We start from the raw sequence: 24,167 nt of genomic DNA on the forward strand, positions 1-24,167 counted from the left end.
CTCTGTTTATTTTCAACAAACTATTACAGGTTTTGCAATATTTTTCTGGAAGTTTTTCACAAACATTCCTACTTGCTCTCATTCCAGGCCAGGGCTGAACTGCCAGGATGGAGGAATTCTTTGGACCTGACCTTTAGTCATGAGAGACAGAGGCGCTCAGCCTCAGTAAAACTACAGCATTTTACAAATCTATTACATCTACAGATTTAAAGCTGCAATTTGAATTAAAAAACTAAAGAGTTGTGCAAGCTATGCCACTAAAAGATGTATCAAGAGTCCGATGTAGTGAAAGTATGACATCTTCCAAGCATGGGAAAGAAATGGAAAGGTGCTTCAATAGGCACAGCATGTCTCAACTGCAAAGCCCCTGTTGCACATCTCATCCCTTTCTTCCCACCTCCCAGGGACAAGGCAACCCAGAGCCTTCCATGTGCAGCCCACCACCCCAACCACAGCCTCCTGTCAGCCTCCCAGCACCTTGTGCAGGCAGCAGGATATGAGCAGGGTCAACCCTGCAGGTCCTTCACCTGCTTTGCTGTAGCCAGAATTCCAGGGTAGAGCCACGAGCAGAAGCTGTGCTGGGAAGCTGTGTGCATCCAGGAGTGTCTGTCAGGGTGTGACACCAGCACCTGCTCGCTCTCCTGCCTACAGATTCTCTCTGTGAAGGACAATTTCAGTGCAGTGGGAACAGCTCAAGAAAACAAAATGCCTTATAACTTTCAGTGGAAAACAAGGGCTGTCAGGACAGTTTCTCTTCCTGCCTTCCTTCCACTCACTCCCAATCAATGTCTGCAGTTCTAAAGAGCCCTGTCCCCTCCCCCTCATTCCTACTATAAAGTAAACTCAGGTACTTCAAGTACACAGAGGGATTTTCAGATTTCCGCCCACGTAAGCAGCTACTTGGCACATCTGATGCGCATGTGAAATTGGTTCACAAGGGCCAGGGCAGGCACCCACATCTCCATTTCTAGCTCTACTGAGCTTAAATTTTATCATTTATTTGATTTCAAAGCAAAAAATACACAACTTACTTTACTTCACAGAAGAAGAAACCTCAGCAAAGCATCTTTTTTCCCCTGGCAGGGTTGGGTTACTGATCCCCCACTCCCACCCACGCAGCTGAACCCAGTGCCTGGTCAGCCTGAGAGCTGTGAGGAAATCAAATGCACATGTCAGCACTCCCCTCTCCTGCTCCAGCCATGAACCATCCCAGAAGCAGAAGACATGCCAGGGAGTGGCGTACTAGCTGTGTCTTTTCTCAGATGAACTGTACAGCAAAGTCGTGTTCGCTCAGCCTCATGGAAGTTTTGGAAAGGCAATACTCTAAAGGTTCCCAGCACGGAGCTTTCGCACCAAAGTTCAAAGCTCTGGGATATGCAGACAAGAGTTTAAGTGTAACAAAATTAATATTAATGCTCATTAAAAGTGGACAACAAGTATTTCCTTAAAGGAAATTATGCCAATCTGATTAAGCAAGTGCTAAAGTCTAAAAAAATTTGCTACATTATTTCCACCTATAAGAATAATGGTTTTCACACAGAGCTTTCCTCTTTGGATTCCTCCTCCCTTGCTTACTTAAGCAAAATACATAAATACCCAGCATAATACATAATCTGCCTCACTCCAGTAGCTTTTATTTAATATTTATCTGGGTACTTGTTTCCTTACAAAAGCTTCCTGTATTCCATATGTTGCTGAAGAATAGTATCTGTCATTTAAGACTGCACTTCACCATCACTTCCATACATAGCTTTAAGTAAAAAAAAACCAGAACAACTAGTCGAAGTTACAAATATGCTTCTCTCTTGTAGATGCAAGAGAACAATTTTTATTTTAATTTATCCTATTTCAGTGAAGTGCCATGCTCGAAGTGAAGAAAAAACTAGCTACGCAGCTTGTAACCAAGAGCTACAATTCACTCATAAAGCTGGCAAGCAAAGGAACCATGTACCAACTTCTGAAGTTATTTTACCATGAATACAGCAGAGGCGAGAGCCTTCTTTCACGTAAGCTTTACACTAGTTCTATTTGGCTTCTTTTACTAAGAATCGAAGAGGAAGTAACAATTTATAACCCAGCATAAATCAAAGCAAAATGACATTTTGATAAACACTAGAGCTTATCAATCACAAGGAGACACTGTATCAGATGGCTGAGGAATTCCAGAGCTGCTAGAGTGGCTCTGGCAGAGCAGAGCCAAGGGTCTCTAGGAAAAGCCATGGCTAGCTGAGGGCAGGTGGTGCAGCACCAGAGCCTGGCACCCAGACTGCCAGCTGCCCAGCAACATCCACCAGCAGCCAGAGTATTGCTAAAACACATCCAGGAAGCAGAGAACAAAAGGGAAAGGAAACCAAAGACCAACTCGTGCTAGGAAGCCTCAGCATAAGAGACACACATTGGGTTGCCAATTTCTTCTGAACAGCATTGCTGGGAGTGCAGTGTCTGCATCAGACTGATGAAAACTGAAGCTATGTTTGTAACTAAGATGATAACTGTTAGAATTTTTCCCTAATAGTATGGTTTGGCAATGAAAACAGAAAAGCAAAGAGATCATGAGATGATAAATCCTATTAACACACCTACTGCATGTCCAAAAGTTTCAGGTTTTTGTTAGGGAGGGTGGGAAGACTGCAACATTTCAGTTCCATGCACACAGCTGAAGCATTAAACCTCTTCTGCATATAACAGAGTGGATAATGAATGTGCAGGAAAAAAAGGCGAATGGTGAAATAAAGCTGAAAATTTACCTTTGCTTCTGTTTGTAAACAGATGCAGGAGGAACTAGACAAGCATAATATTTGGTAGTCTGCATAATTACAACAGATGTCTATGTTGGATAAAGTGGCCTGTACGGTAGATATAGAGGCAGTCTAACATACATAAATAAAATCAAAACACTACTTATTATCAATTTGCTTATGAACAAGGAGAAGACAGCTTATCTGGTGTTTAATATTTATAGCTATACTTACAGCAATATTCATTGCACCCTTGAAAGAAATTCAGATCTACTACCTTAAGCAAAGTGGGCTTCAAAAAACTGGATGTCAGACTATACAAATAAAGTATTAGTTTAGGCATAGTAGACTTTATTTTGGCACTTTAACAAATGCTTTATTTTACAGCAGTGGCACAGCATTTGCCAGAAATTTTCTTTTCTTGGCACAGTTATTTCAAGCAGTTATTTTACTAATTGAAGTTCACTAAATATTGCACAAGATATACCTGTTAAATTCTTACCCTGTTTTTACTTGCTGAACTTTTATGGCTTTGAAAAACTTGCCAGTTAAGTATAAGTAAAAAGCAATATATTAAATATTTTAGCACAGGATAGCATTCGTTGGTTCCTAAATGACCACTGAACTTGGGACAGCAACAAATAAAAGTTGCACAACTCTTATCTGAAGAGCTACCAGATCTAATTTACAATACATTGCCATTTCTGAAAAGCACTTCAGCTTGACATCCTGGACACCTGTATTTTGGGAATCTCAAAAATAAAAAAACAGGAGGTCAGCAGAGCAGAAGACGAAGCCATTTGTCTGTTACAAAGCATAATATAAGGAGGCAGACTGTCGTCTTCTCCCTGTGTCCCTCTATCCAGCACCTATCTAAGGTCTAAGCAACAGACACTTCTCTCTTCTACTCAGAATATTTCTTTCTTCTCTTATGAAGATATTCCACTTGTCTCAACTCTTCTGCTGGAGTCTGAGCAGAACAAACCAAAATTTTTCAAAGGGACAGGGAAAAAACAAACGCGAGCAACAAATAAAAAACAAATACACACATTTACTCCAGTAAATGAACTGGGGTACTCCTTTGAAATTTACAGTAGGGAAAACAACATTTGCAGGAAGAACAGGCCTGTGTCAACACTGCCATTAAACACAATGCAGAAGTCAAATGTCTCACAGCTAATACACCAGATGCAAGACTTAAACATCCCACTTCGCTCTGCCACCTTAGCCGTAAATCTGGTGTGAGGATCACCCTCATCAAAAGCCTTTCTTTTTTGGTCTGGATTTTTAAGAACTACTAGATGTACTCTGTGACATTAAAACATGAGCAAACAGATATAAAATGAAAATCATACAAAAGTATATCACAATAGAATTCTCAGTATTAGGCCACATGATTTATTCAGTAGTGTTTATGTTCCCAAATTACAATTATGTCTATCCATGTAAGACTACAAAAGTTACCATTAGAATTGTCTGTGCTTATAAAATACCAACATTTTCTTTTACTGTTATATACTCATTAACACCAGTCTGCAACGAGTCACATATAATCATAGGCACTTCAAAGGCTTTAAAGACGTTTACAACTTAAATGCATTTTTAAAGAACAAAAATTTAAACCTCTACTTGTACCTTAAAATTGCAAATAATTAACAAATACAGTGGCCATAGAAATCTGCAGCAACTTCTCAAAATACTGTTAGAGTCTTTGGGTTTGCTTAGGTTCGTCAGTAGCTTACTACAAATCTTCCTTACAGGAGATTTGTTTAGTAAGAATATGACTATACAGTTTGTAGTAATAATCCAATTTTACACATTAATTGCTGTTACAAATCTCACTGAAGCTACAGGTAAGCTGAGAAACAATGCAAAGTGTAAAATTGATATTCTGACACTTAAATTTATACAAAGTGGAGGTTGAAGTTTACATAGCTGAAAAATTACATTTACACTAAAAGTTACTGTTATCTGAATTATCTGAAGACAAATTGCACCATGACAACTACAAAAAGGCATTTTTTGGAAACAGATAAATTAATGAAATAAAAACTAACTTGTAAGATCAATCTGAGACATGCTGACCAAAATTAAACAACTTTCATTGAACCATAGGATAAAACAATAATTTTCATTATTTTATATTTATGCATAAAGTTTTAAAAATCATTCAGTGAACATCAATGGTTTTATAAAATAATGCTTTGCCACTGTTATTCACAGAACACTGCAAATGTTAAGTTTTAATTTTACATTTTTAAATGAATATGTGAAAAGTTTTAAATACAATGGGGTTTTATCATAAAGGTGCCATAACGGCTCTTTAATGAAAAAAAAAACTTCATTATTCTATGCAAAAGCTTTATTTAAAAAAGTTCAGTGATCTCATAAATAGAGACACTAAATAGGAATTTTATGCATAAAACTCCTTAGTTGGTGCCTTTTGATAGGCAGCACAGGATGGTTTCCGTTCACCAAGGTCGTAACTGCCTTCATCCTTCTTTCTCATGCGATACACCAGCAGCAGGATAAGGAAGATTGCAAAAAGAAAACCAATAACTCCGCCAGCAATAACAGCTGTAATCAAAGAAACAGAGATTCACAATATGCCAGTAAAACAAGCTTAGCACCATACTTCTTTTTCATCTCACACAGTAAGTTTGCTATTATTTTCAAATTGCAGGAAAGGGCTCCCATTATGCAACTGTCTTCATTATTAGTATCCTGAAATATACTGTCAGAAAGCTTGTTTGCATTCATGAAGGCAATCATTTAAAATTACATTCCACTTACAAGTCAGAGATCCAACAACCCAGTTTTAAAAAAGCTATTAAAGTTTTTTCAAAACCTCAACTAAGATCACCACTAGTACTGCCAGAGCATAAAGCTGTCTTTCAAACTGCTTTTTCAACAGTCAACATTTTCAACATTAAAAGATTTTGTTACCTTAGCTAAGAAATGGGCTTTTACTTTTCCCTGTCAGTTTTCACTCTGACTATATGCTGAAATAAACTTCCTATTGATCAATAATAGGAGAGAACACTTCATGCATTTGTGGGTGTGTGAGAAGTATCAACTCCCAACCATACTTCAAGAGGAAACTGACGTGCTTCCACTGATGTGGATTTAAGGTTATTTCACATTTTGATTCTCACAGGAAGATGTGGTCCAAAACTATGTGATTTTCATGGCTCCCAACTCCCTTTCCAAATACATGGGGGGAAAGTACACCTGTAAACACTGTCCTTAGGCCAAAAAAAATCTCACAGGTAATGAAAACATTAGTGGCCAGCTTGTGCCTCCCTGGGTTATGCATAGACTCTAAACAGAGTCTATATTAGACTATTATAGAATCTATAAATGAAGTCTATAAAAACAGACTCTATTTATCTGAAGGGATTTCTGTGCCATAATGGATTGTGCCTATCCATCCCTTTCCATCCACCCATGCCTGCCATGAGCTCCTCCCAAGCAGTGTTCATCTGCACCACATCGACCAGTCAGCTATGTGCTCTTGGGAGGTGAAAAATACATTTCTGCATTACAAGCATGAATCAAATTCCAACTCCTTTTCTGAGCTGTGAAAGCTCCAGATACTCAGCCAGCAGTGTTCAACTTGTGGGCATCATATCAATTAGCAACAGACTTCACTATTAAGTATTTCCCCAAGATGCCAAATTTATTCTCATCAAATCAACCAATGGCTACCCACTATGAATGTGCTTAGTAATAATGTGTTTAATGGTATGAATCTGCCAAGAAAACTCAAATGTTGAGCTTGCATTATTTGATACGGATCCTCTCTGTTTTCCATTTTATTTCTGGTGAGATAGACCTTGGCAAACCCTGCCTCACCTGCCAGAACTTCTGTTCTCTGGAAGAGGTTTTCTGAGTGCTTCTGAGTGAGCACGTCCGTGTCATCCCCTGGCTCATCGCTCTTTTTCTTGCCATCCACCTCCGGCCTTTCCTCTTTATCAATTTCTTCAGGTGACTGTGGCACAAAAAAGAAAACTGAGCATTGCTTACAGAAAGGGCAGAGCACAAGCTGGCACAGTCACGGCCCGCTGTGGGCAGTCACGTAGCTGTGGCTTCATGCACATACTGCACAATACCAACACACAGGAAGCTTTCAGAGCACAGAAAGCTGGTCTAGACATTGTAATTGGATCTATTTGTCGTCATCATGTCAGAATGAAAAACTCCGCCCATAAATTTAAAACCTCCAAAAGTACATTTAGCAAACAGCTCTTAATATTGCCTGTGTTTATCAGAATAACAGCCTCTGAAAGAAATAAAAACTCTGAAATTAACAAATCAGATATGTTATATGCAGAACACCTTTGAGAGTAACTTAGACAGTATCATCTATGGTGGTAGAAGGAGATACTAAATACTTAATGGAACCTTGCAGAGTGTTCAAACTACAGCCAAACCATACAGCATTCTCTTTTGAGAAGGAAGGTTTCACAAAGAATTTTTAAGTAACTCTTTGAGAAATATAAAAAAACATACAGCTCTGACTGAAAGGTATCATGATACATTATTGTGCATCTCTCTTTTCTTTCATGTGAAATCCAGATGTTGCCACACAGACTTTCTAGTAGGAATGAAAACAAACAGCTCTGTAGTCATTTAGCAGGCTGTAGTAGTAAGTGAAGTTTAGGGGTGCTTTTTAATCCATATAAATAGAAGACTTAACATCAAACCATCCAAAATGTACAGTGGAATCATTTTAAATGCTCTTGCTCTCCAGCCACGCACCTTTGTTTGTGCAGGCACCTTGGTCTGCATTTTCACTGTGGTGGTCTCAGCCCTGGATGCATCACTAGTTGTCGGTAACTTTGGAACTGTTCTGGATGTTGTTATCACTGCACTATCCTCATCTTCCTCAGCACCTGGAGACAAAATGTAACACTTCATTGACCTGTGAAATTCTTTCAAACCAATTACATTTTTTGTTATGACACCACCAAGGTAGAGATGGTTGCACAGCCCACCCTAGGCAAGGGCCTAGATGACAATGCCTACTAAGATAAAGATGTGTGTGCAAACAGTGCACCCAAACTGCCAGGGGGATACTTGCCCCAAGTGATTCCCTGAAAATGGGAGTGCATCAGCTGGTATAAGTAGCAACCAGGAAATTACCATGACACTTTTCAAACAGAAGAACCCTTCCTGAAAATGGGTATGAAAAAAGCTTTAACACTTGCAATAGGGGCAGAAAGTCCGGAGTGAAGGCAGCAGCCATCAGGCCTGTGTGACATGGGCAGACCCCAGTGCCAGGGGTTCTGATGAGGTCCCATGGCATCAGGGGCTCTGCTGGAGCTTGGCAGGGCCACCCACCACCCTGTGGTTACCCTCAGCAGCTACCTCTAGCTTCCCCAGAGCCACCATGGCACCCCCAGAACCCACACCCTGGGGTGCAGAGGCTCCTCCTGGGCGTGGCAGGAGGTGCTGGTGGGGCCCCAGCTCACATGGGGGTACCCAACTCTCCAACAGCCAGGGTGTGTGGACAGAGGGTCCTGCACACTCAGACAAGGGGAGCTTCCACACCCATGGCCTGTGAGAGGGGTGGCTGTGAGCACGTGACACACACTGGATCAGTTACAGAAAGTGATTTAGAAATTTATTGTTCCCATTTGATAAATGGCAGGCATTGTGGTTGTCTGTTGTACTGTTGATATTAAGCCTAAAAGTACAGTTCAGTGATTGCTAGTTAATTACATACCATAAATAAATCAATACACTTCTTTATCCTTACTTAAACCATATGAACGGAACAGTTTTTACCTGTCACATACTGCTTCAACAGAATTTCTCTTCTACAGCACATCTGTTGAATTCAGTTTTATCTACAGGAGGATTACTACTACTTTATGTTTCAGTCACTAGGAATTCACATGGCTTTAAACTCCACATAATTCAGAAGGTCTTTTCTTTTGAACTGAGTAAGAGGACAAAAAACTCCCTAAAGATTACCTTAAATTTAATTTCCTCCACATTCAAAGCCGTGCTGGTGTATGAAGGCTCCTTTAGAATAAGGTAATGGACATGTCTAATAAATATCCTTTAGTGATAGTGAAAGGAAGAAGACACAGGAAAGAGACTAAATTATTAGCAAAGCCTGAAAGAGGAAAAAAGAATTGGCCCATTCTTGGACCACTCCTTAGGAATCTCAATGTGTTCTGCTCGTTACAGGCACCGGTTGCCCAAGTAACCCCTGGGTAATAAATCTAGCAAATGTGCATAAGAATAGTTCCTAACAAATAAAACGCTCTACAACAGAATAGTATGACTCACTCATTCCAAACTGATTTTTTAATTTGTTTTTTTAAAGAAAGAAGACAGGCTGAAAATATGAGCACAATAATGATGTTTTGAAGTCATGATCAAGAATTACATACATCTGGCATTTAAAGGAGAGACATTAACAAGACAACACCTAAAACAATCTCTGTATGGTAGAAAAGAAAATTTAGAATCATTAAAAAAAAGATACTGGCACAGAACAGTACTGGGAAAAAAGCTTTCAGAGATACCAAAATTACAACACAACTTCTAGAATGAAGACCTCACAACAAGAATCAAGTATTTTCCTGAAATGCAACTCTAAGATCAAAAAATCAACATCCTGCTTCAAAACAGAGGTGTGGAAAGGCATCCAACAGGAAAATTTTTCTGGCTCTGATTCAAGAGTTTTCTTTGAGAAATAATGGCTCACTGGATAGCTCAACCTACTTTATCTTCTGAAGTTCCTCCATATTACACAAAGCTTTCACAGGCAAGGAAATTAAAATTGATTATCAGATTAGAGATCTGATAAAACACATCTTCAGAGTACAGAAATGTATTTTCTTCTTTTTATGAAATGAAAAGTCCTACTTAATCACAACTGCTCCTCCAAATCCTTAAATGCCACCTTTGCTTCAGGCAATTTTGTGTCTGCCAGACATAAAGGAGAGCATTACAGCCTGAATCCCTTTGGCTAAGGAGGGTGCAGACCCATGTTCTCTCAACAACGGGCAACTAACTAATCTAATCCCTGGGCTAGTCACTGGATTTGCCCCACAGGTACCCAGCTCTTCTTCCATACAGCCTCAGTGGAATTCTGACAATCCCCAAAAAGTTGAAGCAACTATCATTTAGGCTTGATTTGGGTACCAGCTAAGACACATCCCCCATGGTTCCTGCTTTCTAGTTAGCTTTATCTAAACAGGTCTCTGCTTGGCTTGGAATAGATCTAAACAAGGAAGACACTTCCCTTGCTGAACTGACAGTAGTATTTTTAGAATTACCTGTAAATAGGACTGAGAGACCAAAAAAAACCACTCATTAGTCCTCTCCAGAACATAGCAACAGCATTTCACACAGTATCATGTTCCCTAAAAAGCACAAAAAAGATCTTCACTAAATCCAAGTAAGACTGGAAAGAAAAAGCCTACAGTGTCATGAGTGTGACTTCCAAGTAGGTTGTCAAGAGGAATACTGTGAAATGGTTGGAGTATAAGAACTTACTTCTTCCTCTGGAAAATATCACTGTTACTAAAGCTGGTTTCTGGATTTGGTCCACATGGATTTTGGTGCTGGCTATTCATTGCCTCGAGTTCCAGTTATTGAGGGCACCACAAAAACCCTGCAGTAATTAAACCCAAAACCATCTTTGTGGTAGAGCTGAAAGCTCTCCACCATCACATACCCTCTTTTATCCACTGTAACTTCTTCAGGATGTCCAACTGCTGTCTTCATAGTGGCCAAAATAGCTCTAAACTGTGCTGTAGTATTGGAAATACCTTATCTAACCCTCAGTGACATGTCTATTAGCCACCCTTGGATGACAGGAATATGAATACTTTTTAACACTCTTAGTACTTGAGGAAACTTGTCAGGAAATCAAGATTGTGCCACCTTCAATTACTGCACAGAAAGTAGACATTACTGTATAGATAGTAGTATTTTTTGTAGAAAAAAGCCCACAGTAGTTAGCACTCTGACTTGCAAAGCAGGCAGTGATTAACACCTCCTATCAAAAAAATCAAATCATTTCACCCTATCTTTTGGCATCCTCTTTGTCTGCTGCTGCACATCACACTCTGGGAGTACCACCACCACAAGCAAATCTGTGATAAGGTGGGCACACACATAACCACCATCTCTTTCACGCCTTCCATCTCTATCACCAATGTGACACAAACCAAAATTACATATTTTCAGCTGACTTATCTCACCTCCATTCACTGAACAGTCCCCAAAGCAACTCTTAATCAACATAATGTTAGGCACCCAGAGATGACACTGTGAACATAACTCTACACCCTGCTAGGGAACTGCAGCTGAAATAAATTGAGACAGTGCAAGGATATCACATCTCTGATAGCTCTTACACAAGGAAGAAGAAAACAAGAAATCAACAAAACTTGGAGGATTAAAAGGAATAGTCCTAACTATACTGAAGTATAAGATTCTGTCCAGAACATCAAGAATACACTTTCACAGTATCACAGTAGATTTCTATGTCAGAAGACCTGGAGAGCCAGGCAGTCAATATCACAAAGCATGCTTAGGGCTGGTTTAGCAGGTGGACAGAAGAAGTTCTTGCTCCAAGACAATGTGACAGACACTGATGAGTGGGACTGAGCAAATGGAAGGTGAATCCTTGCTGTGCTGCCTGCACCACAACAGGGGGAGCAGGCAGGGGAAGCACACCAGGAGAGTTGTGCCTGCTGGGCATGCTGCCATAGGGCACCCATTCTGGCACCCGGGAGAGCGTCCGTGCCCCCACAGCTTCCCCAGCACCAGGACACAGGTGCCCAGCCACCCCCAGCCACATCAGCCCTGTCCCCCAGCCCCACACCCTGCTCCCACAGGACTCCCAAACTGCCTGCTGGCCTTGGAGTGCGGCGTCAGCTTCCCTCCTGGGCAACAGCCAAAGCAGATCTGCTCTTGTGTTTCTCGAAAAAGCTCCAACCCCACCACAACTTTTGTTCTAGAAGATTCCCCAGTCACAATGTCAGAATACACACAGTTCATCCTGAGCCAATGTTCTCAACTCAAGCTGCTATTGACTGAGAAATGTTAAGCTGAGGAAGAGAAGAAGGGGAAGGAAAAGCTTGCTTGATTTTCTCATATATATTACCATGAGTAATTTTAGAGAAGACACAAGAACAAGACAGAAGGTTTTTCAAAGAACTTGCAGATAAATCTGACAGGTGGTACCTTTCCTTCACGTAATGGGTAGTCCTGCTGCTTAGCAGCTACTTTCATTTATCTCCAAGACCAAGGCTCTATTAAAATCTATTATGCCAGATGAAAAAGCAGTAATAGTTATAAAAGCATTTCAAGTTGTAGATAGGCTGGAAAACTTTCTACTTTTTATTACTATGTTACATAAAACACCAATGCAAAAAAGAATGATGATAGACTGAAGCATCTCCTCAGAAACAGAGACTAAAACAAGGAAACAACAGACTAATTAAATCACTATGGATATTTAACTGTTGATATAGGAGAATCAGAAGGCAGGCATGGCTTCTCTGCAAACTGCTGACCCATGGATTCAGGTTCAACACTTGGGCAAATGCAAAACAGTAGCTGAATGTACCCAAAAGAAAAAAAAAAAAAAAGAAAAAAGAACAGGCTATGGGAAGGTGGGAAGGGAAAGAAAAGAAAAATCAAAACACCATCGCCTTTGCTACTCCTTACAAAAAGCCCTCAGCCAATTTCTAGTTTGAAATGTGTCATGCCTACAGTGACATTTGTCCATGTTAATGCTGTTTGAAGACCTGCAAGGGCATTAATGGTGGTGCTGACAATTCCTGTTTATCTCCATAGGCCTGGCTGGCAGCTAACAATTTTCACAGCAAAGAAAGGAGTCAGCAATGTTGTCATCTTGGATCTGTTTTCTTGGACTATGCTTGCTACATAGCAAGAAAACCACGCTTGAGTGGGAAGGCTCTTCCTGCTATGAACATTACATTACATCACTAAGTATCCAGTAAAAGAGAGACTGAACATAAAATGAGAAACATTTATCAATGGTACATCTGCAGGATACTTTCTACAGAAAATAGAGAGCAGTAAGTATAGCTGGAGTAGGGTGCAAAGGATGATACTTTGCTTCCCTGATCTAAAGACTTTTTGCTTGGTTCAAAAATATTAAATCTGGGTATACTGTCACATGAGCTCTTTGCAGGGGCATCCAGCTTGTCTCAGTCTTTCCTGTTTTCTTGTAGGAAAGAAACAAAGCCTGCCAGAGACAGCAGCAGTGCACTCCAACTTCCACCCATGGCTGAAAGCTGAGCACAGGAAAAGAATGAAGAAAGACAAGGTGTTACTGTTGGTGAAGTCTAGAGGTAGTTTCTCTCTTTTTGGCTTCACTTTTACCACAGAATTGTTAGGCTTGGAAAGGATCTCAGGAGATCATCCAGTCCAACCCCTCTGCCAAAGCAGGGTGACCTATAGCAAACTACAAAGGAATGTGTCCACATGGGATTTGAATGTCTCCAAGGAGGGATACTCTACAACCTCCCTAGGCAGCCTGTGCCAGTGTTCTGCTTCCCTCAGTGTCAAGAAGTTCTTCCTCCTGTTGAGGTGTTCTAGTGTATGGCCATTGCTCCTTGTCCTGTCACTGGGCACCACTGAAAAGAGTCTGGCACTGTCATCTTGGCATCTGCCTTTGAGGTATGAGGAGGGATCTCATCAACAGCTATAGCTGATGTGATCTCTTCTCAGGCCCAGCTCCCCCATCTCTCCTCAGGATGCTCCAGACCCCTCATCATCTTTGGGCCCCTCTCCAGTAGCTCCTTGTCTTTCCTGTACTGAGGAGCCCAGAACTGGACAGAGCTCTTTAGATGTGGCCTCACTGGGGCTGAGCAGAGGGGCAGGATCACCTCCCTTGACCTGATGTTCCTGCTGCACCCCAGGATACCACTGGCATTCCTGGCCACGGGGGCACTGCTGGCTCATGGTCAGCTTGTCACCCACCAAAATTCCCTGGTCCTTCTCTGCAGAGCTGAGTCAACCCCCAGCCTGTGCTGGTACTTGGAGTTATTATTCCTCCTCAGGTGCAGGATCCTATGCTTCCTTTGTTGAATCCTGGATAAGTAAGATCTGAAGCCAGTCCTTGTGTAGTCTTTTTCACTTCAAAAGCAGGTCTGAATTTTGAATCTTCCATATTAGAAACAGCCAGACACCACAGAGGGATGGAAAAAAGACTACACTAGACCATTCCTCATACAACTATTTATTGTCAACCTATTTCCTTTTCTGAAGCTTTCAAAGTCACCAGCATCTGAAGACACGACAGAATGGGATGCTGACTGAAAGCACATTTTTCTGGAGATCAGAATAGCCTTCAGACAGTCCCGGGGACTGAATGAAATCACTAATTCACTAATATACTCTTTTCAAATAAAATACTGAATTTCTCCTCAAACAGGTCTACATCAAGGAGGTCCAGTTAAGCCTCTGATCACCCTGGGATGTCAAGTTACCCCAACAGAAGACTCCCAAAACAGAGGACATCATTCAGGTACGGATGATGGGCCTGGATTTTCCTGGCAACACAATCAGATGTCTGCAGAAAAAAACCCCAAAAATCCATCTGAAAAATCTCATGTGTGCCTTACAGTAACACAGACAAGGCACCAGAAGAAGGGTTCATGCTTTGAAAGTACACAAATTATACGTAAGCATCAAGACATAGTTCAAAAAAGTAGAATAACAAACACACTGGGAAAATAAATGGGATTTCCACAACAGCTCAGCAAATATAACAATAAGGAAATGTCTTTTCCAGAACTACTACAAAATCCTGCATTTAGCTTTTAACATTTGGAGTCTCCAAGCAAGTCTAGAAGACACTCCTCAAAGAGACTTTTAAAGAGAAATTATTAAGGAGGTTTCACTGACACTTTTTTTGAAAAATTCTGAGCTAGCTACATGTCTCTAATGAGTGTTTAAGTCTGAGAACTCAGGATGTTGTATTTAAGAATTTCTTTATTCATTACATGGATGTAATTTCCTCAGAGAAAACTCAGTTTTGGCAGTATCTAGATTTCTAAATGTAAAAGAAAACAAGAAAAGGAATGGACACCATGTTTACGTGAACCTGACTGCATATAAGAGAAAACAAGAACGCTGCTGCTATGTTTTCCTACAGAGTGCTAAATTAGTACTATGTCATGGGAGAACTAAGCCTTCTATAATCCTTATTTCTAAACTCCAGGGAGATCTACACAGAAATCAGAGGGAATGGAGAGAGCCAGCAGAGAGAAAATAACGTGGTGAAATGATGCAACTCAGGAGTAAGAGTAAAAAGCAGAAAGTTAATACTTAAAACCCAGCCCACAGGGGTGCCCAGTGCTCTGTAAATAGCAAAGCACTCACAATATTCACTGCAAGTATTTCCCTCAAATAACTGCATTACTTTTTACACTTTTAAAAATCAATTTGTGACATGTTGTCTCACCTGAACCTGACCCAGAAGAATAATCATCATCATCAATTGGATAGACGCCTGATGCTTCTTCAACAGAGCTGTTGTCAAGGTATAAATCTTTATCAGAGGTCAAATCTGGTCTCTGGAAAACAGATAAGAGGGAATGGTTAAAAAGATACCAGTTCTCCAGCGCAGCAGTCTCTTCATCTTCAGTTCTATTTTCTAAGTTGATGGTGGCACACTGAAGTTTGTACTTTCAGTTTCTGCCACGCATTCATCTAAGTTGTTAAAGAAATTTGTAAAAATTACAGCAGTGCAAAAAAAAAAAAAAAACCCAAGGCTGCACAATGAAAACCACACTTCATCTCATTAAATGCATGAATGAATAAATAGGATTTGCAAATATACTCTGCAGAGCTTCTGTAACAAGAAGCAAATCCCAGGACTGAAGCCTTCTTTCAGGATCTCAAATATACAAATCTATAGTCTGTCACATGAAGTCTGTTCATTTGATCTCAGATGAGAAGGAACAAAAGGATGTATGAAAAACTATCTCAGAGTTTAATCAAGACAAACCTCACTAAACTCTCTAGTAGTAGTTAGAATGAATGACTACAAATGTTTCTAAGACAGTGCTATTGATTAAGGATTATGACATTTCCAGCCAGATCAAACAGCATCATGTTCCAATTCCTAAATGAACATATCTCTCCAAAAATTTAACTGCATCTTCAACAGGCTAACAATCAGGTTTCTTGTGACTATCACCACATTTCTACATCTGCAGATATTTCCCCACTAAAGACAGATTCTTTTAAAATGAGCTCAAAATAGAGCAAGGTATCAGCCACCTTTTAAATTGACAATTCAGGCTTAGAAAGACTAAGAATTGTCTGCCTCCACCTCAGCTTGTGCTTTCTTAACAGAGAATAAACTTTCTTGGGAGACCCAGGTATCTTGGATGACTGAGAATGTACCTGCCCCTATTAGTCCTATTACTTTAACCAGCACTTCTGTCAACGCCTGTTTGTCATGAATTTTGAAGAAAAAATGACAATTATAAATGGAATTTCAAGTAAAAAAACCCCTAAATAACAAAATGCTATACCAAAATTCATATATTCAGTATCTCATATAAGCACTCAATTCTGCTGCTCTGAGTCCCAAATTTTTCCAATTTACTTATTACTGCATGGCATTGACTGCCCCTTTTACTCCACCCACATTCACTGTAACTTTCCTGAACGAGTACCAAACTGTGAATGGGGTAACTCCTGTATGCAAAGACTCATATCTGACTTTACAAGGTAACTTCTTCCTCAAAGATCCTCCCCAGAGGTCTAAAATTATTGTTAAAGACATCTGTGATTTCCTTTCACGATTTTTTTCTGGCAACAGATTCCTGTTTAAAGCTTCTTCACGGCAGAACACTGCTCTTCAGTTTCATCTACAATAAAAAATTAATCTTTATGAGAATCAGAAAGGCCATGCTGATTATTAATGTATTTCAGAGTAAAAGATCTTTGCATGGGGGAGGGATACTTAACACTTTTCTGAACAGCTCTGAACTAAAACAGTGTTACCCCTGTAGATCTCCTCTACAGAGGAAAGGAAATCCCACTTGATTCTTGGTCAAAGTCTACTCCTCCTATGGCCATCTTAGGTGGGGGATATATAGGAGGGGGAAACAGTGCCCTGTTATTAAGACAAGCTTACAAAAACCTGCTCTGATGCTGCTGCTGTTAGTTCACATGGTCTGCCTGGAACTGGCTGCACTCCAAAGCAGAAATTCAAGATGATGTCTGGTCACTGTCAAACAATTTAATTCCTTTAAAAGATGTCTCCAAGGGAAGTCATGAAGTACCTTAGTAGGTGTATAGGTGGTATTGTAATTAAGACACAGCTGAGGCTGTTTCCGTATAGGAAAACAACTCCCTGTCCCAGGACAAATATCCTGCTCTTGATCCAGCTGCCACAATGGACCAAACCACTTCACCCTATTTTGCTTTCAGACACAATCATGGTACAAAACAGATCACTCCTCAATATCAGGCAGGAAAAAACAAAACTGTTTTAAAAGGACATGCAGGCAGTTGGCTGTGAGTATAGAAAAGGCATACAACATTCAAAAGGTATCAGAGGCAGTGAATGTTACCCAACGCTAAGTTGGGAAAAAAAAATATAATATCTACATGCAGGAATTTCCCAGCAATGGAAGTTGCTCTTGGTAAGAGGTGAGACACAGCCTGAGTTTACAAAAGTAAGGTAGTCTTCATGAAAACAGAAGCATCACCAGCCATGCCCAGAATTTTTAGCGTTCAGTAAAAATATGAACTTATCAATAAATTTATTCCCTAGACCATTTCCAACTTCTCTCTGTACCAGAAGCAAACTGTATCAAGAGGATTCAAAATATAAACACCAACTTCTCCTTCCCCACTCAAAACAACCAACCTGCTTTCTTGCTCTTTCCAGCCTCAGAGAACCCAGAAAAAACAGAAATGACTCTAGACAGTTCTTCTAACAACTCAGTTTCTGTAAGACAGATGAGCAGCTAACCCAACCCAGCCCAAGCTGCAAGTGCCTGGTCAGCCAGGCTCCCCACCATCATATTCACTCCCTTTCTTTCAATGAATTATGTCTCTTTGGCTGCCAAGAGCTTTCATTTCTCACTATGCTGAGATGTTCTCAGGATTTAAACCAGCTGAACAGAGGAACAGAAATGGAAGAGAACTCTGGGCAGCTTTCAGCAGGAATTTGAGTATCTGTTGTATTTTATTCTGAGGATACAAAGAATGCAATGTGAAACATTATTTAATATCTAGTACTGTGGATGGCACAACTCCGTCAGAAGGAGCAGACTATTGCCCACAGTCTTACAGAACCAGCACAATATTTACTACAGGGAGAAATACACGGTACAGTGAATTGCTAGTGCATTCAGATCAGCCATCTAGCTCCACTTGAGGAAGATGCTTTGCAGCCTCTCTGACGAGAGCCCCTTGCCTCAGTTCAGCCTGTTTTCAGTACAAATTATTCTTGTCTGGTGCAACTTAGGCAGGATGCAAGCATACTCTCAAATCAAAGGCAAAAGAGGCATATTCTAGCTTAAAAATCTACAAGCATCTGCACAGAAAAATGCATTCACTGCACTGTCTTTGCAAGCTGGCTAATAGACTTGGGGTAGAAGCACCCCCTCTACACCCACAGCTTGCACCTTTTATCCCAGTTGCTCAGAAACACATAGATGCCTTAGGCCACTTGGAATGAAAACTGCCTTAAGGCTCAGAATAAAAAGAAAAGCCCAACAGTTAACAAAAAACCCACAGCCATTAAAAGAATTCAGTGAAGATTAAGCATAGAAAAATGAGAGAAAAATAGTGAAAATAAAAGAATACCTTATGATGTTTAAGTCAGTACCAAGCACTGAAGACATGCTTTACAATTCACCGGTAAAATATGTTAAAATAAACTTTATTTAGTATTTGCTCTAGAAATGTTTTCTCACTTGTCAGCTGGGAATCCATGGGGGTCCATGGATTACTTCCAGGATGTTCACAAAAGACAAGTAGGAAAAACAAATCTGTTGTCAGTAGGCTTGGACACAGAAAGGTCTGTACTAGCATTTCAATATATTTGGGAGGAAAATTTTTAAAGGTTAGCAAATTCTCGTTCCATAAAACTATTTTCAGGTATTATGAAGACCAAATATTTCAGTGACTATTTCCTGTGGCTAACAATTGAAATGAGAGCACTCATGTCACTTTTATGTAACAGCCTTATTTTCAGACCTATTAAAACGGCAGAACACCAGGCAAGGATGTCTCTGCTATCAGCCCTTTAATCTGGCCCTGAAGCCACAAAACTGCTTGTTACCTTTTGACAGACATTGCATTCTCGTCTATCATTGTTATCCCACTTACATTTTTATTCCAAGAATATAATGCTGCAAAATCCTGTGACCTAAATACTTCACATGCTACATGCCAATGATCACGGATTCCTGCCTGGTTATTGGCTACATTGGCATAAATCTAAATCTCATGGAAATAGCATAGATTAGCACCCATTTAGTACTAGATAAAATATATTTCCATACCAATAATATATTGAATTTGAAATCTCAATGTCTTTATGTTACTTTATTTTACATTTACAGTAAATTTTGTTTCAATAAACTGGGATCATGCAGGATATATTAAAAAAAAAACCAAACTCCAAACTCCTCATTTTGACACTGAGAGAGGAAACAAAGCAAAAACCCCTTTTTCCTGTCTCATAATCTCATAAAAGCTATAAATCATTCATCAAAATTACAATGACAAAAAATTTATAACAATTATCAGACAACAGGAGATTTGGGAATGGATAGCATATTTTGTTTGAAAAAATACAAAGTGCCTTGTTGCCATAGCCATTCCCTTTTGCAGTGCTGCTCTTACTGTCAGTCCTCCCATTCCATGGGGGTGTTTAGGAGTAAGACATTAAAGACTTTTATGCCATATGGATGAAGCCAAGAAAGCTGGTGTGAGCAGCATTGAAGGAGTAATGTCTACCATGGCTGTCATGGCTGTTTAAACTCAGACACTGGAGCAACGAGTAGATGACATGTGGAAGGAAACACTTTATTATTTACAACTCAAATTTTTGTTCTCGGTCTTTGGGTATATGCATGGGACAGAGAATTTGAGGTTTGCAGCTGTGTTACTAACGATACTTTACCTCCCTTTTTCCCCAGATGGAATTCTTTTAGATATAACCCGTTTAGTACACAGAGAACCAGAGACTAATATTTTAAAAGTGGTGTTGTATTACAAATTTCTAAGCCAGAAGTCTCTGAAAACTTGCAAGCATTACAGCTGTTGATTAGGCAGAGTTCTTCCATGTAAGAAAAAGAAAACAGATTTTTCTCTTGTACTAACACACAGTTCAGTTTCATACATGCCTGTATAAAAGCATGCTCAGCTGGTGAGTCTGAGTTCCCTAAAGTGCTGTACACTACATGTTTGGAAAGCTAACCATATGAATGCATGCATCTAAGGCCTGAGAGTCATTGCAGAGGTTCCCACTGAAGGCTGGAGAAAAGGCAGTCGTGTGAAGAAGCTCTATTTCCCTCTAGGCTTCCTGCAAAAGGAACTATCATCTGCCATGCAACAGGATTTAGTCCTAACAGACCTCAGCACTGCTGACCTTGCAGCTAGCAGGTGTGTTCCTATCATTGTCTGCCAATTCTTTGCTTTCCTTCATCATACTAGGAAAGGTGAAACTGTCCCATCAAGAGTTTGTTAACCTTGTCCAGGAATGAGAGGCATGATTTAAAAAAAGTACAAACCTTCAAAATCAGATTTCCACCTCAAAACATCATGTTTTCTTGGAGAAGCATACCAACCAGATCAGCATCCACTTTCCACTTCTCACTGTATTACTGGTTCCCAGAGATGAGCCTCTCCTGGCTCCCTCAGTCTGCAATTTCCTATGCTGCCCACATGTATCCAGCTACAAACATGTAATTTCGATGAAGGATTTTATGTTACAAGGTACGTTTACCACTAATTGTTTTCGTACAGATGTCTGCCTTCTCTTTCACTGATATGTCCTATGGTTGGCCACAGCAGAAAGGAGAGAAGTAAACCCCATTTCCTTCCAAGGTGACATTGACCACTTTTAAGGACTCACAGGACAAAATCTTCCCAGCAAACCCCACCTGAGGTGCACTGTGACAACCACAGTGGAGCCTTCAGTGGAAGTGCTGGTGGGATTGTATGGTTGTGGGATTTTCTGGGAAGATACTAATAGTTGGTGACATCCTATAAGCACAACACTCTAAGGATTCTCAACTTTCTTCCGTTGAAGGAACCATCCTGATTGCACAACGCTGGTATCAGTGGAACAGGTACTGGCTGCAGGAGACCTGCCCTGCACCACAGTCTGGGTCATTGTGATCACAGCCAAAATATTATTTCCATAACGACAGGCCACAGACTGAATTTTCCAAGTTTGAGAGCAAGGGTTTTATACAAAAGACAATTATCTGTATTGTTGATTTCCTCAAAATTATTCTGACAGTTACCATCTCCCAATTTTACCTCGAAATGGCTTTAAATCCTTGACAATCCTTGTGCCTATCTGCACTCCCAGTGTGAAACCTTGCAATGGCAACTACCTGGATTTGCAAAAGCCAGCCCCTCCTCCACTGCTGCCTTTGGCCAGTTAAATAACAAGCCTTGACTGCCCTGACTCATTCTGGAGAGCTCATTTCCACAGGTATTTTTATAATCTTAGAGGACATTTGCTGTCCTTCCTCAGGTTAGAGTGGAAGAGCAAACTGGCTTTGCATGGGTTTCCCTACCAGGGCAGTGTTTGCCCCTGGCGATGGTGTTGGTGCCCATAGTGGCACTATCATCCTGCATGGTGCACAGCAGAGCCACTGCTATGGCTGGAGCACCTGCCAGAAAGATTATTCACGCTCCTTGTACCTCATGTGTAACTTCCTGATCCTGCACAAAACTATAGCCTTAGGCCTCCAATCTCTCATGATAGATAACGAAAGGGTTTGAACGTTCGTGGCTGTTGAGGAAAGAAAGAAAGCCCAAAATAAACACAAGTACTGCAAACTGCTTCTACTACTGCTAGTGCTCAACAATACAGAAGTCTACCAGAAGAGCTGATTTACAGAGATTGCCTCATGTCAGAGCCAAGAGTCTAAATATGCTGGCTTTTAGGATGCACACAATCTGTTACGCCAGACTAATTACCAAAACAGAGGCGTGTTTGACAGGGATGGCATTAATAAAACAAGTCTTGCTGGTGTCAGGAATTTCAGCAGTCTATGCCATGGCTCACAGTGAAAAAAACCACACCACATCCAGGGAGAAACCAACAGGCCACCAGCACGTCAGCTACTGTTCACTTACGGTCATGCACCGAAGAAATTACAGTGCTGCAGTTGATAGGTTTGAGTTCACACTCTTCAGGAAGCCACAGAAACTCATGTGCCTGTTTTCTAACAGTCATCTGTGCCTTCAGAAATATTCCCTACTGTGCAATTACATGCCGTATGGCACACTGTGTGGTAACAGAACTTAAAATGGCAACAGGAAATCTTGTTTAACCTTAAATGTTTTTCCTCCCATTATATAGACTCACCAAACTGTGCAGTGAGTCTTTGGCCTGCTTACAGATTTGGAGCTGAAGCCTGTTCTATCCTTAGGAGAAAGATAAATCTTCTCTGAAGTTCTGGACTGTTTGTGATGCATTCCAAAGGGAAAAGCCTCTCTTTCCATTTATTTTCATGGCATCTGATTTCCAGCTGTGTATCATTTATCTACTAGATGCACAACGAGACCAAACTTTAGTCCTTACCCAAAAATTGTCTTGCCCATGGTGGGACAGAGGTTGCTGTATGAAGATGCAGGAGGGAGATGAGCAAGATTAGCAGCAAGAGCTTTTTGTCCTTACTGGAGTACCAACAGCATGTGATGAAGGACACATCAAACTTCCTCCATGGTCTACACATCAGTTGCCCTACAGCCTGCCTAGGCTGTAAATTAGGCTCAAGCTCATAAGGAGTGTTAAAGGACTCCTAGCTGAAAGAGACCATAGTTACACCACTCCAAAGATATATTCATCATCTACCCTGAGAAAGCTACCTGTACCTTCATTTAGTTATAATAACTTTCTGCAAAAATTAGCCTTCACCTCTGTGGATCTTTGCCACCACTATAGTACACTGAAGAGCAGTTCTGCATAGGTTACAGGTTAGGACCAACAGACCTTCCTAATTCTATAACCACATAAAACTTACTCCAACTTCAAAATGGTGACTTAAAAATTATGGAGGGGCCCACCAAATCTGATGTCAACTATGTCAAACAGTACTGCTGTGCTGTTTATGTGATCCCCCAGCTTGATGTTCTCTAACTTCACACCATATCGTCTTTTCCTGTACGTGAAACCCAGAAATGAACACTGCAGTTATCTCCTTCACCTTGAAAACTTCAAGACTGCTTAACAGTCAGTTACAGTACATATGAATTCTGTTTCCCATGTATCAGAGTTTCTCGGGGTATCCCCAAATTACAAGATTCAAAGCCCTTCCAAGCTTTCATGCCAAGCCATCAATTGGTGCAAAGAAGAGTTTATTCTTCAACTCTGCCTCTGACGTAGGCACAGGGAATACAACAGGGAAACTATTTTAAAGGGGCTGCAGCTGGATCAGCTTCCAAAGAGCTACTCCAGACTGAAATATTAAAGGGCAATATACAGGCGAAACAGCATCAGAAGCCAGCAATGTGCATCACAGATTGATTAATCTCAATTAGCACAGCAATTTCCTGCACATTTTCCAAGAAGCATCCATTGGTTTCCCTAAAAATAGGATCAAAATCACCATGCAAATTGTTGTCACAGCTCAAAATGCTAATCAGTTTTTTAAGGACACATCAGCCCATGTGCAGACAGGTTAAATTTAAGGCACAGCTAAGACTGAGAAGCTAAACGCGCTCCTTTGACAATGGTGAATGCAGAGGTCAGCCTGTCTTTGAATCACCAGTCACAAGTCTGACAGTAACAGCAGAAGCAGGTAGTTTTTGGTGTAGAGGTCATAACTGCAAGTACCTGCCCCAGCCAGTGCTTTTAAGTCTAATGCACACTGGCTCTTCCACACACACCTCCTCTCTCCTTTCATGCTTTACTGATCCTTTTTGCTAATCAATCAGAAGAACTAACACTTACATTTTCCTCCCTCCTCTTGAGAGTGTGGATGAATGATTAAAGCTGCCAGGGTAACCTCTTTGGCATGCATGCCAATAACTCCCCACCTAATAGCCTTTCCTCTGCCTTACAGCCCTGGCCCACTGGTGATTACTGCAATCCCTTCAAGTGGTCAAATTGCAGGGCAGACCCCATGGAAACCTATTTGGAGTTGTTCTAGTTCATACCAAAGAATAATGTTTTTAATACAGATTGTTCTTTTTAAAGCTCTACAAAAGCAG

General features: G+C 40.6%; 1 protein-coding gene across 1 annotated transcript in view; it reads right to left on the bottom strand.

Moving 5' to 3' along the window:
* Positions 1-3,068: 3,068 nt before the first annotated feature.
* The window catches only part of SDC2 (syndecan 2), a 60,385-nt gene continuing 39,286 nt past the window's right edge, over positions 3,069-24,167 (bottom strand). Inside the window, exons 2-5 of the mRNA XM_059486541.1 lie at positions 15,205-15,316; positions 7,500-7,633; positions 6,594-6,729; positions 3,069-5,315 (exon numbers count right to left, since the gene is read on the bottom strand). Coding sequence (XP_059342524.1) covers positions 5,152-5,315; positions 6,594-6,729; positions 7,500-7,633; positions 15,205-15,316 — 546 coding nt within the window. The 3' untranslated portion in view covers positions 3,069-5,151. The remainder of the gene's footprint in view (positions 5,316-6,593; positions 6,730-7,499; positions 7,634-15,204; positions 15,317-24,167) is intronic.

The sequence above is a fragment of the Ammospiza nelsoni genome, chromosome 1 (genome assembly GCF_027579445.1).
Source record: "Ammospiza nelsoni isolate bAmmNel1 chromosome 1, bAmmNel1.pri, whole genome shotgun sequence".
Classification (NCBI taxonomy): Eukaryota; Metazoa; Chordata; class Aves; order Passeriformes; family Passerellidae; genus Ammospiza; species Ammospiza nelsoni.